The 15,581-nt window shown below is 41.0% G+C and overlaps 1 protein-coding gene across 1 annotated transcript in view; it reads right to left on the reverse strand.

Annotated features, from left to right (window-relative positions):
- Positions 1–15,581, reverse strand: part of pafah1b1a (platelet-activating factor acetylhydrolase 1b, regulatory subunit 1a) — a 75,286-nt gene that overhangs the window by 52,936 nt on the left and 6,769 nt on the right. The window contains exon 2 of the mRNA XM_061919177.1: positions 5,634–5,925. Within this exon, the coding sequence (XP_061775161.1) occupies positions 5,634–5,665 (32 nt within the window). The 5' untranslated portion in view covers positions 5,666–5,925. The remainder of the gene's footprint in view (positions 1–5,633; positions 5,926–15,581) is intronic.

Here is a 15,581-nt window from a genome sequence, read left to right on the forward strand (position 1 = left end):
CATAGAATAATCATACTGCTGTGATTATATGCAAAAAGTGTTCATTCAAGGCTAAGGCAAAATATCGAGATATATATCGTGTATCGTGACATGGCCTAAAAATATTGAGATATTAAAAAAAGGCCATATTGCCCACTCGTAGCTTAAACATTGTAAGAACATTCATAAGTCAAAAAAGAGTAAAATGTCCCTTATAAGGGGAAATGAAATTGAGCTGCCTTATTTTATATGAACTAAAATGCTACAGGACAAGGCAAGCTTTTAATCCAGAAACTACAGAAAGAAAGGGAATATCTAAGTGGCGCACAAGGAGGAAGAATTTCATTCCGGTAAAGTCTTTGTACCAAAGCCCAGAGCTCATAAACCCTTAACTATCCCTAATCACAACTTGGAATGGATTTCAATGATCGGGCAGGTTTCCCAGTTTAAAAATGACCTGGATTACCTTTTTTTTGGCTGGGGAAGACTGAAAAAAGGTGTAGTACACATGCGTTCCATTGAATTTCAACAAATATTCACTGGTGCCACGCCTGAAACTTGACAATCTGAACACTTTCACTTACATTCAAAACTACCATTGTAAATAGTGGGACTGAACTGTGAAAAGGAGTTTAATAACAAGCGATTTTAAAGAAGCTTAATTCCTGTTCATCTCTGGAAGCGAGCGAGCGTATCGGAAAGGAAGATATGGGTATCACTTTCGCAGGGTTGCACCAGTTGTCAGATTACCTGCCAGCTCACACACATGGTCTATTCTGCTGCCGTTAGGACACAATGAACATGTATTTGTAAAAAGCACATTTCATTGAAAATAAATCATTCCAATTTCTGCTTCAGGGGTTTTCCGTATACTGCGGATTATATTTTTTTTCCTCGCCAGACAATATCATGTAGGCATTCAGGGTCTGAAGGTAATGTACACAAATGTAGCCGTTAGAGTAGTCTGTGAGAGGACTTGGGGCATATTCTTTGTAGCGGAAATAAATAAGAAAAATAAAAAGACCCATCAGCACACGGGTGCCCGGCAGGTCTTTCAGAAAAGTACCACGTTTGTTACTTCTTCAGCTATTTTTACAAAACGCCACAAGCAGCGAGTCCCCTGACCCTGTAAAGACACAAATGTGCTTTTCATCTGCTAGGTTTAAACAAATAAATTAATTAAAAAGCTGTTTTCCTGATGCTGTGCAAACAAAATTATACCATATTATTGGACAACGGACCGATAAACCCAAAAGGTCTAAGACTAAACGTGCCAAATGTAAGTTTACAACATTTCTTATGACATTCGACAAAAGCAACTCGTAACACGAATGACTGATGACTTGCAAAACTAGCAAGAAACAAAATTAACTGTTATTTGCCAATAACCTTTACACTGCCTCCCAGATAAAACGTACCACCTCACAGACAGGTAGCAATGCTGCAATGTGCCACAAGTTTTCAAACAAGCCGTGCGAAAAGCAGATTCACAAACGGAAACAATACCTAGTCAGCAATGATTCACTAACAACTGCGACAAGCGGTGACACCAGAAAGGGAATGCACCAGATGCTTGAGCACGGTGACACCAGTTTTCTGTAAGATGGTAGACCACAGACTGAGAAATAAGGGGCGAGGAGTGGGTTCTGGAACCTTCTTCTGAATAGTACATAGCTAATGAGAGATTAGCATTCCAATAGAGTTTCCCATACCAACGGGTCCCGCCCCACAGTGCTAATCTGAAAACATACAAATAGACACATTGTCGGGAATGTTGGGTGCCTCGTCATGAAATGCTAAACTTAAAAGCAGGCACATTCCTCAATGACACGGCAAGATCGACACTCAGATCAACAGTCTTGTTGATTTCAACCACTCGGTAAAGCAAAAATAAACAAAAACCTTTTGGTCACATTTTGAAAAAGAAAGTAAACGGATGAATAAATAAAACAACCTATGTGGAAATCAAACCATTTCTGTTGTTGAATGCATATTAAAGATTACGAAGACATGTAACCAGCAGCAAGTCTGTTGGAACTGGCGATGTAACGATAAACAGTGATAACGTTAACTTCGATAAAACTGTCAACTTTTAGTATTACTGTTTTAAATTAAAATAATCGCAACAGCGTGATTGATAAAAGCACTCACAGACTGACTGGCGCCAGGTTACCATCCTAAATGCAAACATGAACAAGAGACATAGGCGTAGTGCAGGGGCGCTCACACTTTTTCTGCAGGTGAGCTACTTTTCAATTGACCAAGTCGAGGAGATCTACCTCATTCCAATTTTTAATTTATATTTATTTATTTACGAAAGAGACATTTTTGTTAACAAGTTAATGGTGTTTAATGATAATACAAGCATGTTTAACATACATAGATTCCTTTCTTTCATGAAGACAAGAATATAAGTTGGTGTATTTGATTCTGATGACTTGCATTGATTGGAATCAGACAGTGGTGCTGATAACGTCCGCATTTTCAAATGGAGGAAAAAAAAAGTCCTCCTTTCTGTCCAATACCACATGAAAGTGGTTGGATTTGGCATCTCATTTGTCCAACTTGCATACTCGTTTTTAAACACTTTGTTATGAGAGTAGCATATGTGTGTGGCCCTTTAATGTCTGGCAGCAGGTGAGTGACGTCAGTGAGTGTGCGGGTGGGCAAGCAAGTGAGAAAGCGGTCGCTGAGGGCGGGGGAGAAATACATTGGCATCAAACTCCGTAGCTTGCTAGCTTGTGCACGCTAGCTTGCTGAGACTCTTATTTTGTTAGCACAGGCAGGATGAAACAGGTCTTTTATGGTGAAGACAGGAACTGTGCAGTCGGTCTTTAGAGTTTTGACAGTAGGTACGGAGTCTCTAGAAATAAAATGTGTTTCTCTGCGTCCGCCCTGTTAGTGATTTTTTTCTTAAATATGAGCTCGCAGCAGCCAGCGTCATCTCACAAGATCCTCGGGTGCCGAGAATGTCAAACAACTGACGAAAGTGAAGTCTTGGTATGATTGATGATTGCTCATTTTTATGTATAGTTTTTAATGCCTGGCTTGAAATCGACTGACACACCCTCCGAGATCGACCAGTCGATCGCGATCGACGTAATGCCCACCCCTGGCGTAGTGGGTAGAACGGCCGTGACAGAAACCTGATGGTTGCAGGTTCACTTCCCCCCTATTAACATCCAAATCGCTGCCGTTGTGTCCTTGGGCAGGACACTTTACCGTTTCCCCCGGTGCCGCTCACACTGGTGAATGAATGATGAATGAATGATTGGTGGTGGTGGTCGGAGGGGCCGTTGGCGCAAACTGGCAGCCACGCTTCCGTCAGTCTACCCCAGGGCAGCTGTGGCTACAGATGTAGCTTACCACCAACAGGTGTGAATGAACGATGGGTTCCCACTTCTCTGTGAGCGCTTTGAGTATCTAACAATAGAAAAGCGCGATATAAATCTAATCCATCATTATTATTATTATTATTATTATTATTATTATGAACGTCTTTCCCCATTAAGAAAGGATGTACCCCAATATAAAACGTATAAAAAAACATTGCTATCTGAGCAACTAAGATATCGAATTGTGCACATTGAACCTACAAGCTCCTTTGTACTCTAAGGACATGGTGATCCTTCCATACTCAAGAAGAACACGAGACAGAAGCATTTTTATGGTGCGTTCAAGGTACGCTAAACAGAGTAGGATCCGACAAAAAAAATTAATAACCATACGCTTTTATTCGTTACATATTTTTTATGTTTTTATGTCACCTGGGGATAGGTTGATTGGCAACACTAAATTGGCCCTAGTGTGTGGATGTGAGTGTGAATGTTGTCTGTCTATCTGTGTTGGCCCTGCGATGAGGTGGCGACTTGTCCAGGGTGTACCCCGCCTTCCGCCCGATTGTAGCTGAGATAGGCGCCAGCGCCCCCCGTGACCCCAAAAGGGAATAAGCGGTAGAAAATGGATGGATGGACATATTTTTTATGTAAATATGTTAAAGTGCTACGGTACAAACCAATATTTAAAACAATACAAGCTTAGCCATTAAAACATGAAATACTAAAAAACTATCAGTGAAGCATAAACACAAAACATGCAAATGAGTCTGTTTCCGAACAGTGGGTCCATTTGTGTTAGTTAATTATCCATCCATCCATCATCTTCCGCTTATCCGAGGTCGGGTCGCGGGGGCAACAGCCTAAGCAGGGAAACCCAGACTTCCCTCTCCCCAGCCACTTCGTCTAGCTCTTCCCGGGGGATCCCGAGGCGTTCCCAGGCCAGCCGGGAGACATAGTCTTCCCAACGTGTCCTGGGTCTTCCCCGTGGCCTCCTACCGGTTGGACGTGCCCTAAACACCTCCCTAGGGAGGCGTTCGGGTGGCATCCTGACCAGATGCCCGAACCACCTCATCTGGCTCCTCTCGATGTGAAGGAGCAGCGGCTTTACGTTGAGTTCCTCCCGGATGGCAGAGCTTCTCACCCTATCTCTAAGGGAGAGCCCCGCCACACGGCGGAGGAAACTCATTTCGGCCGCTTGTACCCGTGATCTTATCCTTTCGGTCATGACCCAAAGCTCATGACCATAGGTGAGGATGGGAACGTAGATCGACCGGTAAATTGAGAGCTTTGCCTTCCGGCTCAGCTCCTTCTTCACCACAACGGATCGGTACAACGTCCGCATTACTGAAGACGCCGCACCGATCCGCCTGTCGATCTCACGATCCACTCTTCCCTCACTCGTGAACAAGACTCCTAGCTATTTGAACTCCTCCACTTGGGGCAGGGTCTCCTCCCCAACCCGGAGATGGCATTCCACCCTTTTCCGGGCGAGAACCATGGACTCGGACTTGGAGGTGCTGATTCTCATTCCGGTCGCTTCACACTCGGCTGCGAACCGATCCAGCGAGAGCTGAAGCCATCAGGACCACATCATCTGCAAAAAGCAGAGACCTAATCCTGCGGTCACCAAACCGGAACCCCTCAACGCCTTGACTGCGCCTAGAAATTCTGTCCATAAAAGTTATGAACAGAATCGGTGACAAAGGACAGCCTTGGCGGAGTCCAACCCTCACTGGAAATGTGTTCGACTTACTGCCGGCAATGCGGACCAAGCTAGTTAGTTAATTAGAAAAAAAAAAAAATTCAGTATGTGTATAAGTACTTTATGAACACCCACAACACCACGACAATAACTGATAGCTTTGGTCACCATTCCCGTGATACGAAGTTTTCATATCGTTACATCCCAACATTCCACCAAAGGGTACGGATTAGTTCAGTTAGGTATGGTTCCGGTTCTCATTGTAAAGGACCTCAAAATATTGAAGACAAATTATTCTACTTTTCACTACAACTTCTTTGAGGTGCCGCTAAACACCAGTTGCTGTAACGACGGAACAGTCAAATTGTGCAATGTACCATGCCATCCCATGTTATCGTTGAACTAAAATGACATTCCGTCTCACTGGTATAGCATGACTTCAAGTTGGATGTGGCCTGTGGGCCGCTTAATGAGGGAACCTGCCCTGATGGGGGTACGCCCTCAAGACTGTACACAAGCATTAAGGAACAAGTATAGTGCAATACAAGCAGTTTGAAACAACATTTCTCTGCACTACTGAAAAAAAATGATTGAGGAGAGTTTTGGTCACTTACAGTTCATCTCGTTGCCGTTGTGAAAGCACCATGGTGACAAGACGGTGTGACTGGGGAAAGGAGGGAACTTTTGGCAGTAAAAAGTGCAGCTGCTGCGCTCTCCTCAGTCAGGAGATGAGCTGTGTTGATCCGAACAACACGAGTAGGGGTGAGCCGTGTACTCCAATGGCGAGCTGTTCGTGTAGTCCAGACAAAGACTTCGATCGAATAGGGACCTCAGGAATTGGCCCCCTCCAGGGACAAGAAAATCAGAGAGTCTGCAGACCGGTCAACAGCGGAGTGTACACTGCATCTGGAAGGGAGAAATCAAAAGGTCAGCATTGGGTATGCATGACAGATCATTAATAAGCATCAACAGAAAAAATATATACTGGGAAGTAGAAGACATTGATGAGCCAAAACAAATTGCATAAAGTCACCCATCAGACGGTGCGGCGTCTTCAGTAATGCGGACGTTGTACCGATCCGTTGTGGTGAAGAAGGAGCTGAGCCGGAAGGCAAAGCTCTCAATTTACCGGTCAATCTACATTCCCATCCTCACCTATGGTCATGAGCTTTGGGTCATGACCGAAAGGATAAGATCACGGGTACAAGCGGCCGAAATGAGTTTCCTCCGCCGTGTGGCGGGGCTCTCCCTTAGAGATAGGGTGAGAAGCTCTGCCATCCGGGAGGAACTCAAAGTAAAGCCGCTGCTCCTTCACATCGAGAGGAGCCGGATGAGGTGGTTCGGGCATCTGGTCAGGATGCCACCCGAACGCCTCCCTAGGGAGGTGTTTAGGGCACGTCCAACCGGTAGGAGGCCACGGGGAAGACCCAGGACACGTTGGGAAGACTATGTCTCCCGGCTGGCCTGGGAACGCCTCGGGATCCCCCGGGAAGAGCTAGACGAAGTGGCTGGGGAGAGGGAAGTCTGGGTTTCCCTGCTTAGGTCGTTGCCCCCGCGACCCAACCTTGGATAAGCGGAAGATGATGGATGGGCACCCATCAGACGTGAACAAATTCTTTAAAAATGGACCACAATTAGATTTGTGGCAGAAACACGTATCATAGCATGGCACAAACAAAAGAAGACAATTTCCGGATCTACTGTAAACCATGGGTGATGTCACTTTTGGTATCGTTAATCTTTAACAATTCAAAAAGTATAGCAGCACAATTGATCATTTAAACTGCACAAACGAAAGACCGTTTTGGTATAATTTGGAACACAAATTAGACTGTTTCGATTGAAAGCAGAGAATTCTTTGAGGCTGATGGCGTCCATTCTGGCAACGTTGATCTTTAATAGCAAAGTATAGCAGCGCAATCTATAAATGCAACAACACAAACCAGCAAAACATAGTACAAAAAAATGAGACTATTTTGTTATTGTTTGGAACCCAATTTACAATGTTTTGCTCGAAAACTGAGAATTTCGGTTGGGTTGTGATGTAACTTACGAAATCGTTAATCTTTAATAACTCAAAGTATAGCAACACGATCAATAATTTTAACTGCACAAACCAAGCAGACAAATTTATTTATTTTTGCTTAATTTCTAGAAATCCGGAGGGGCCAACTTCACGATGACGTCACTTTCGGAAATTTGAAACGTTAATATCTCAAAAACAAAAGCAACCCAATCAATATTTATGATAGATGGGAATCTTTGGGCACCTCACCATTCGATTATGATTCAGGAGCTTTGATTTGATTAAAAATAGATAATTGATGCATCTTTAATTTTTGTATCCTGATGCCGTTTCACATTTATTTTCGCATCACTAAATGAGCATTCTTCACTTGCAACGTTTAGAAGCAGTGCACTTTTAATAAGACAGTCAAATTAATTCTCATCACATTTATTAAATTAATGGAAATGTGTGCAAAACTGAAACATAAGTGCCATGAATTGATTAACGTGGACCCGACTTAAGCAAGTTGAAAAACTTATTCGGTGTTACCATTTAGTGGTCAACTGTACGGAATATGTACTGTACAATCTGCTAATAAAAGTTTCAATCAATCAAAAAAAATTTAAAAAAATAAAATAAAAGGAGCTCCTCACTGTCCGCATTACTTTATTTACAATACACAAATGGATTATCGATTGACGTTTATTAATAGATTTTATAGGGCGGCATAGCTCGGTTGGTAGAGTGGCTGTGCCAGCAACTTGAGGGTCGCAGGTTCGATTCCCGCGTCCGCCATCCTAGTCACGGCCGTTGTGTCCTTGGGCAAGACACTTTACCCACCTGCTCCCAGTGCCACCCACACTGGTTTAAATGTAACTTAGATATTGGGTTTCACTATGTAAAGCGCTTTGAGTCACTAGAGAAAAGCGCTATATAAATATAATTCACTTCACTTATAATTGTCCACGTCCAAATTGCGATGCATTTAAAAATCGATTATTTCAACCACCTCTAATAATAATACTGCACAAACCAGCACAAACAAACAATGGCGGAGGTGACGCCGCGTCCGACAATGTTAATCTTTAATATCTCAAAAATGAAAACGGCACTGTCAAGTGGGGGTCGCATTTTAATGCGGGATCGTTCCTCCAACGCAAACATAGACACTCCGGACAACAACTAAAAGGTAAGAATGATTTAATAACAAAACACTGGTACAAAAACAGACGAAAAGAAACGCGTGGCGAAAGCACAGAAGCTAATGCTAACACTAGCACAGGATCAGGTAACAAGAAACCTAGTAATTACCAACGAAACAGTTGCATACCGCAAACAAGGGACCAAGACCGACTGACGGGACAAGGCAGGCTTAAATAAGGAAGTAATTAACAAAAACAGGTGTGCGTCTGGATCCATCAGCAGGTGAAATCAATATGTTGCCATGGTGACCAAACTGACTCACAAAAAGGTACACAAACAACAAAGGGAGTCCAAACTAACAGAAAATAACTAGAATAAACATGATCCAGACTACGGATCATGACAGGCACAATCAATAGTTTAAGATGGTACAAACCAGCACAAATGACACTATCTTGGTTGGGCAAACGGGCAGGCTGGATAAACTTTGATTGACCTATAAAATAATCTTTAATAACTTAGAAACATAACCAGCACAACCGAATGAGACTATTTTAGCAGAGTTTTGTGAGGGGTGGGGTGCCAACTTGACACAGGTAAATAATACACCTCTCTCACGCATTCCCTTGCTTTTTACATGCCATTATTTTCAACATCAACATAGGCTGCTCCAAACACTTGTTTCACCAAGTACATGCGTGCGCTGACCCACTTTCACAATTTTCTCCCAGGTTGCCGACAGAACAGAAAAACAGGACGCGGCAGAAGAGGCCAGAATAACGGCCGAGCACTTGTCACATTCCGAAACACTCTTGTCACTATCGCAGCTCCTTAGGAGCTGTCTGACGAGGTGATGAATGGGGATAGCACAGCACACCCATTTTTACAAGTGGGGGGCTTAGTCACTTGACGGTTGTGGGATATTTATGCAAAATCGATTCAATACAATGGGGAATATATGAAGACTAGCTACACACTGACTTGTAAAAAAAAAAAACTAAGTAGCCAATAGAAGGCTAACTGTGAGCCGCGATAAGCCTCTTAGTCTACTGGGACCATGATGACTAAATCTTCAATCGACGAGTAAATAAAAAAGGCATAAACAAAGGTTTACTTCATTTTGCAGGTCCTTTTTCAGTTCCTTACAATCCCACACTCTCTCATTTGCTGATAGCTTAACTTATACTGAAGTTCTCTCAACAATGAGGTGTCAGGTCTTGATTATCATTTATAATAAGGATGCACCGAAATGAAAATGTGTGGCCGAAGCCGAAGCCGAATAAAATTTAAACGCTTGGCCGAAGGCCGAATACCGAATAATGAATGCAGTTTTTCACAATTTTTTAAATATTGCATAAATAGCCTAGAATAAATATTTAGACATGTTTTTCAAATAAAGTAATTTTTTATTGAATATTGACATTTTTTTAATATTCCAGTAGCCTTTGCTTTTCAAAAAAAAGCACAAAGTTTTTCATTTATATTAGGCCTTCAAACAAAACATGCATTCCAAAAAAAAAAAAAGTGCATTGAAGTGGATAAACCCACAACAAATGAATTATTGTCCTTTTGGCAAAAGTCTGCTTAGCCACAGTAGATATGCTAATAATGTAAACAGAAGGCTCAAGTAAATCTCAATTAAGTGTGTGCTTGTAACCTCATACACTTATACAGGTAGCCTACACAACAGGCTAATAATGTAAACAGAGGCCCCACTAAATCTCAATAAGTGTGTGCTTGTAACCTCATACACTTATACAGGTACACAACATATCCCAACGTCACTGCACGTTGGTTGATTGCGTCACCGCGTCAAAAAATTGCGTCACACGCCACTATTCGGCCTTGTTTTTAACTCATTCCACCGAAGGCCGAATGTGGCTTTTTTTGCCATATTCGGCCGAATATATTCGGTTACCGATTAATCGGTGCATCCCTAATTTATAAATCAATTTAATATTCATCATATAGCAGCAAGGGTGCAGGATATAGTCAGAGAGGATTTGAAATATGAATGCTATGCCCGAAATATTTTCAAAAGAAAACTGCAAAGTACTACTTATCCAAAATGTTGCTTTCTAAATGCATTTGACACTTGCATGACTTCCCTGCTTGGCAGTGGTACATTGTACAGAACTGATAGAGCTAAATATATCTCTATATCTGACACTTGAACACTGCAGATTGTGCAGCTCCATGGCTTGTGACTGACGTACCCAACAGCCCATTATTGAGCTGTGATGTCAGAACCAGACTGCGGTCCCAGTGACAGCGAAACTCTCGCATAGTGTAGATTACAGCAAGCTCTTGGTTTCTGGCAGTTTCCCAGCAATGTGCTGTGGTTCCAGGTCACAAAAATACCACCACAGTGGCTTGAGTCAAATGTGTGTAGGGAATCGGGATGCAACAATTAACCGCAAAAAAAAGCTCAAGTCTGCATAATGGGAATTTTTCAGATACAAAAAAATGACCAGGGGGTCATTGAAGACGATGGCTCACCCATTTGCAAAACACACCAAATAAAAGCTGTGGCTAAATGGTCAATTTTGTCCAATATGGTGTAGCTTTGCACGCTAAACTAAAAGGTATTTAATACTGGAGTTAAATTACATTAGTGACTAGTTACTTAAGAATAACTAAGAATGTGTGTGAATGTGAGTGTGAATGTTGTCTGTCTATCTGTGTTGGCCCTGCGATGAGGTGGCGATTTGTCCAGGGTGTACCCCGCCTTCCGCCCGATTGTAGCTGAGATAGGCGCCAGCGGTAGAAAATGGATGGATGGATGGAGGTGCCACCTACAATTAGCTTAGTGTTGAATCAGTTGAGTGTTAACCAACAGCAACAGGTACCCCTGTAATTCTGTGACTATTTAACGTTAGAGATGGCTTTTTCCTGTCTGTGTTGAATAAACTATAGGCATTGTAAATAATATCATCAACATAACATCGGGAGCAAGTAGAGTAACAGCGCTATACCGTGGTGAGATCAAATTTTGTGCATTGTAGTTATTAAATTAGCATGAAATAGATTAAAAATTAATAAGCATGACAGTTGATAACTTCACTTATCTTAATAATACAATTACTAATGTATTTGTTAATAGTTTTTGTTTATATTTATTATTTTGTGATGAAATTTGTTATTTGATTACGTTATTTTTTAAAGTAATAATTAACATCAAAATCTCGAAGAAATGTCTGTGATTTTAAATGTTTTTTGTTGTCTAATCAATGCATTATATTCGTCATTATTGTGACTATTACTATGACTAAGTGATCATACAGTCGAAATCTAGAATCGTTGCATCCCTAATTGTTATAACTGACTGTTGCATACAACCTACTCGGGATGTAACGACAAACTGTATTAATGATAGCTGCAGGTAATGGTTAGTATTACGCTTTTAAATAGAAACGATTGAAAAACCATAATTGATTACTGCACTTTGATAAACTCACAGTGACTGGCGCCAGCTTGCTATCTTAATTGCTAACATGAGACATTAACGTCTTTCCCAATTAATAAACAACAAATCCCAATCCAAACTTATATAAATACATTACTGTCTAACTAAAATATTCAGTTGTGCATATTGAACCTAAAAACTGTGCTCTCTTACAAAAGAGTGACTATTCTTTACCCAGAGGAATAGGAAAGGGAGGTGTTTGTACGATGCATTCAAGGACCGCTGAACAGAGCAGGACACCACAGCGCCCGACAGAAATAATAAATAATAATAGATTTAAGACTCACTTTTAATTTTAAAAAATCTTAAAGTGCTATGGTCCAAACAAATATTTAAAACAATAAAAGCTTAGCCATTAAAACAGATACAATACTAAGACTAAAACACTATCAGTGAAGCAGAAACACAAACCCTGCAAAATTATATATATAAAAAAAAATAACTTGGTCAGAAAATTCCAGTGTGTGTTTTAAGTACTTTTTTAGCACATTCAAATATAACATGATAACCGTGATATCAAATTTTCCTATTTAGAATCTTTATTTAACCAGATAAGAAAGCCATTGAGATCAAGAACTCTTTCACAAGGGTGACCTGGCCAAGAGGTCAACATCACATGTAACAGAGCAGTTTCAAAAAAGTAATACGTTAAGACAGACCTGGGCAATTATTTTGACTCGGGTGCCAAATTTAGAGGAAAAAAAATGTGTCTGGAGGCCGGTATATCTATTTCTAGGAACACTAATACAAAACCTCACAATAATGTCTGATTTGAGATAGGCACAAGCGCCCCCCGCGACCCCAAAAGGAATAAGCGGCAGAAAATGGATGGATGAATGGCAAAAACGTTATGACAGACCACCTTAAAAAAACAGAATGGAATTACATTTTTTTACAGAATGAGACGCCCAGAATGTACATGAAAATAAAGAATATGGGATTTACAATATCAACTATGAAGGATAAAACACTGAATATTGACAACATATGAACCTCACACCCCCTCTCCATTCACAAATTTTACAATCAAGCGAAACACAACAAAAATGCAACAAACACAGCGAAATATGAACGTGAAGGGTGAGAAAAAAAAAAAAGTCCACCTGCAATCTGATACATCACTAAGCTTTAGAAATTTATTGTTAAATTTTCATTCCACGTCTGTCCCTGACACCCGCATTTCAGGGTCTGGAAACACTCCGTGGAAACGCTCCCCACCCACACTGCTTTGTGCCTCGTCTGAGCTGCTATGACGTGGATTACCATGGTAACTAGTTAGATGACCATAGGAACTAGGGATGCACCGAAATGAAAATTTGTGGCCGAAGCCGAATAAAATTTAAACGCTTGGCCGAAGGCCGAATACCGAATACTGAATGCAGTTTTTCACAATTTTTTTAATATTGCATAAATAGCCTAGAATAAATATTTAGACATGTTTTTCAAATAAAGTAATTTTTTATTGAATATTGACATTTTTTTAATATTCCAGTAGCCTTTGGTTTTCCAAAAAAAGCACAAAGTTTTTCATTTATATTAGGCCTTCAAACAAAACATGCATTCCAAAAAAAAAAAAATGTGCATTGAAGTGGATAAACCCACAACAGTCCTTTTGGCATAAGTCTGCTTAGCCACAGTAGATATGCTAATAATGTAAACAGAAGGCTCAAGTAAATCTCAATTAAGTGTGTGCTTATAACCTCATACACTTATACAGGTAGCCTACACAACAGGCTAATAATGTAAAGAGGCCCCACTAAATCTCAATAAGTGCATGCTTGTAACCTCATACACTTATACAGGTACACAAAATATCCCAACGTCACCGCACGTTGGTTGATTGCGTCATTGCCTCAAAAAATTGCGTCACACGCCACTATTCGGCCTTGTTTTTAACTCATTCCACCGAAGGCCAAATGTGGCTTTTTTTGCCATATTCGGCCGAATATATTCGGTTACCGATTAATCGGTGCAGCCCTAATAGGAACTCATTAGATGACCATAGGAACTAGTATATCATGCAATAGTGCAGACTAGAACTAATGAAATACTTTGTATAATTCAAGACTTACGGTCATTAGAAAACATCACTGCACATCATAATGGCAGCTACACTTTCCATCCTAAAGATCGAATAAAATGATTTGGGAATGTCAGGCGGGCCAGATTGAAAAGCTCATGTGTGGCCCCCGGGCCTTAATCTGCCCAGGTCTGCGTTAAGACATACATTTTAAAATGCATAAAAGAGAACTGTAAAACAAAGATTTACACTTTTTAAAAACACAGGCACTGTGCAAACGTCTCTCGCTGTCTGTTCTTATATTGTTACAACAAACTCACCAAATGAAGTGCTATTTTTACATTTAAGTGCCACTAAAAGTGTAGCAGTTAATAGGTGTAGTAAGAGTGTCATTGTTGGTAAACAAAAATAACAACTGTTATAATACATTGCTCAAAATCAGTAAAGGAGTGTCCGATATTGACTGATATTGACTGGCCTGCGTGTCTCCCCAGGCCAGAATGAAATCGAGTACCTCTGGGACATCGTGTATCATTTCCTTCAACGCCGCCATGTCGCACCACAAGCTAATATTGTGCGAGGTGGTACCCTTCTCTGCAAAACTGATTTCTACAGTGTGTGCGATGAAATGAATCAGATTAACTATCAGTGCATGAAAAGGCAAGAGTGGTAGTGGAGAGGGAATAAGCCGCAGACGCGGTGCATCCATAAATCTGTCCCCTCCTCCTGCCATTGATTTTGTTGCCTTTGTACAGCAAACGGAAGCACCAAGGAGATTGGTGCAGACTGAGCGCTCTGGGGGTGCCATGTCATTCCTTGATGGTTTACCGTCTCATGGAACAGGCTTTTTAGATGATGAAAACAAACATGCTCTGTCACTTTAAGAGTGAAGAAGTCGGCCACAGAGTCACAACTGGACTGGACCACACCCGATGTATCACTGAGCACATATTTGTTGGTGTACGTAGCCGAGCTTATTACATAGTTACGGGCTGCATTAGACTGTGGACAAGCAAGAGTTAGTCTTGGGGTTTGCAGCCAACATCATTCTGTATCTTTCTTTTGCAATAAGACAAGTACAGGTCCTACATGAGTATCGCCACAGATACAAAAATTAGATAAATAGGTGGGATTCAACTACACCTCATCACTTATTTTTGTTTTGACAATGCTGACAGGTGGACTTCAATATTATCTTTGCATTACAACACAGACAGCTTTTCAACTAACACGCCATCGCCTTTCAGAAACAAGCATCCAAAACATCTGGAATTTGGACTGCCTTCATTTCCTAGCAGTGAAAAGAAACTCCTCCAATTATTCAGATTAATTTGGTCATATTATTCAATCTTGCTTAATATCATGATTTATTTTCTATCCCTTTTAGCCTGTCGGTTTAGAAATTGAAGGAACTACAGATAAGTTCAAAGTTGTGTTACGGGTAAGTAAAAAAGCAGATAAAAATAGAAAAGCACTGATGGCTCCTTATTTCCCAATAGTAAACAAGTCCTGAATCCAGACGGTGATCCAGATCAGCCCCTAAAAGTAATCACTTGTCCCTTATCTCATTTCCTCAAAGGCAGATGAAAATCCACTAATAACTAGAAAATAGATGAAAACATCCTGTCAATCAGGCACTGTTTTGTCTCTGTGGGTGGAGCTGGGATCGCTAGCATATGCACAGAACTTTAAACTCGTAAAATGTAAGGTAAAGTAAAATAAATGATCCAATTCAGCACCAAAATGAAATCACTTGTTCCTTATACCATTTTGGACATTTCCTGGAAGGTAGAGGACTATTCTCTCGCTGCTATGTTGGATCCGCTTTGGACTGGACTCTGTGTTGGATCCATTATGGATTGAACTTTCACAGTATCATGTTGAACTTTCACAGTATCATGTTAGACCTGCTCGACATCCATTGC

Source organism: Nerophis ophidion, linkage group LG13 (assembly GCF_033978795.1).
Source record: "Nerophis ophidion isolate RoL-2023_Sa linkage group LG13, RoL_Noph_v1.0, whole genome shotgun sequence".
Taxonomy (NCBI): domain Eukaryota; kingdom Metazoa; phylum Chordata; class Actinopteri; order Syngnathiformes; family Syngnathidae; genus Nerophis; species Nerophis ophidion.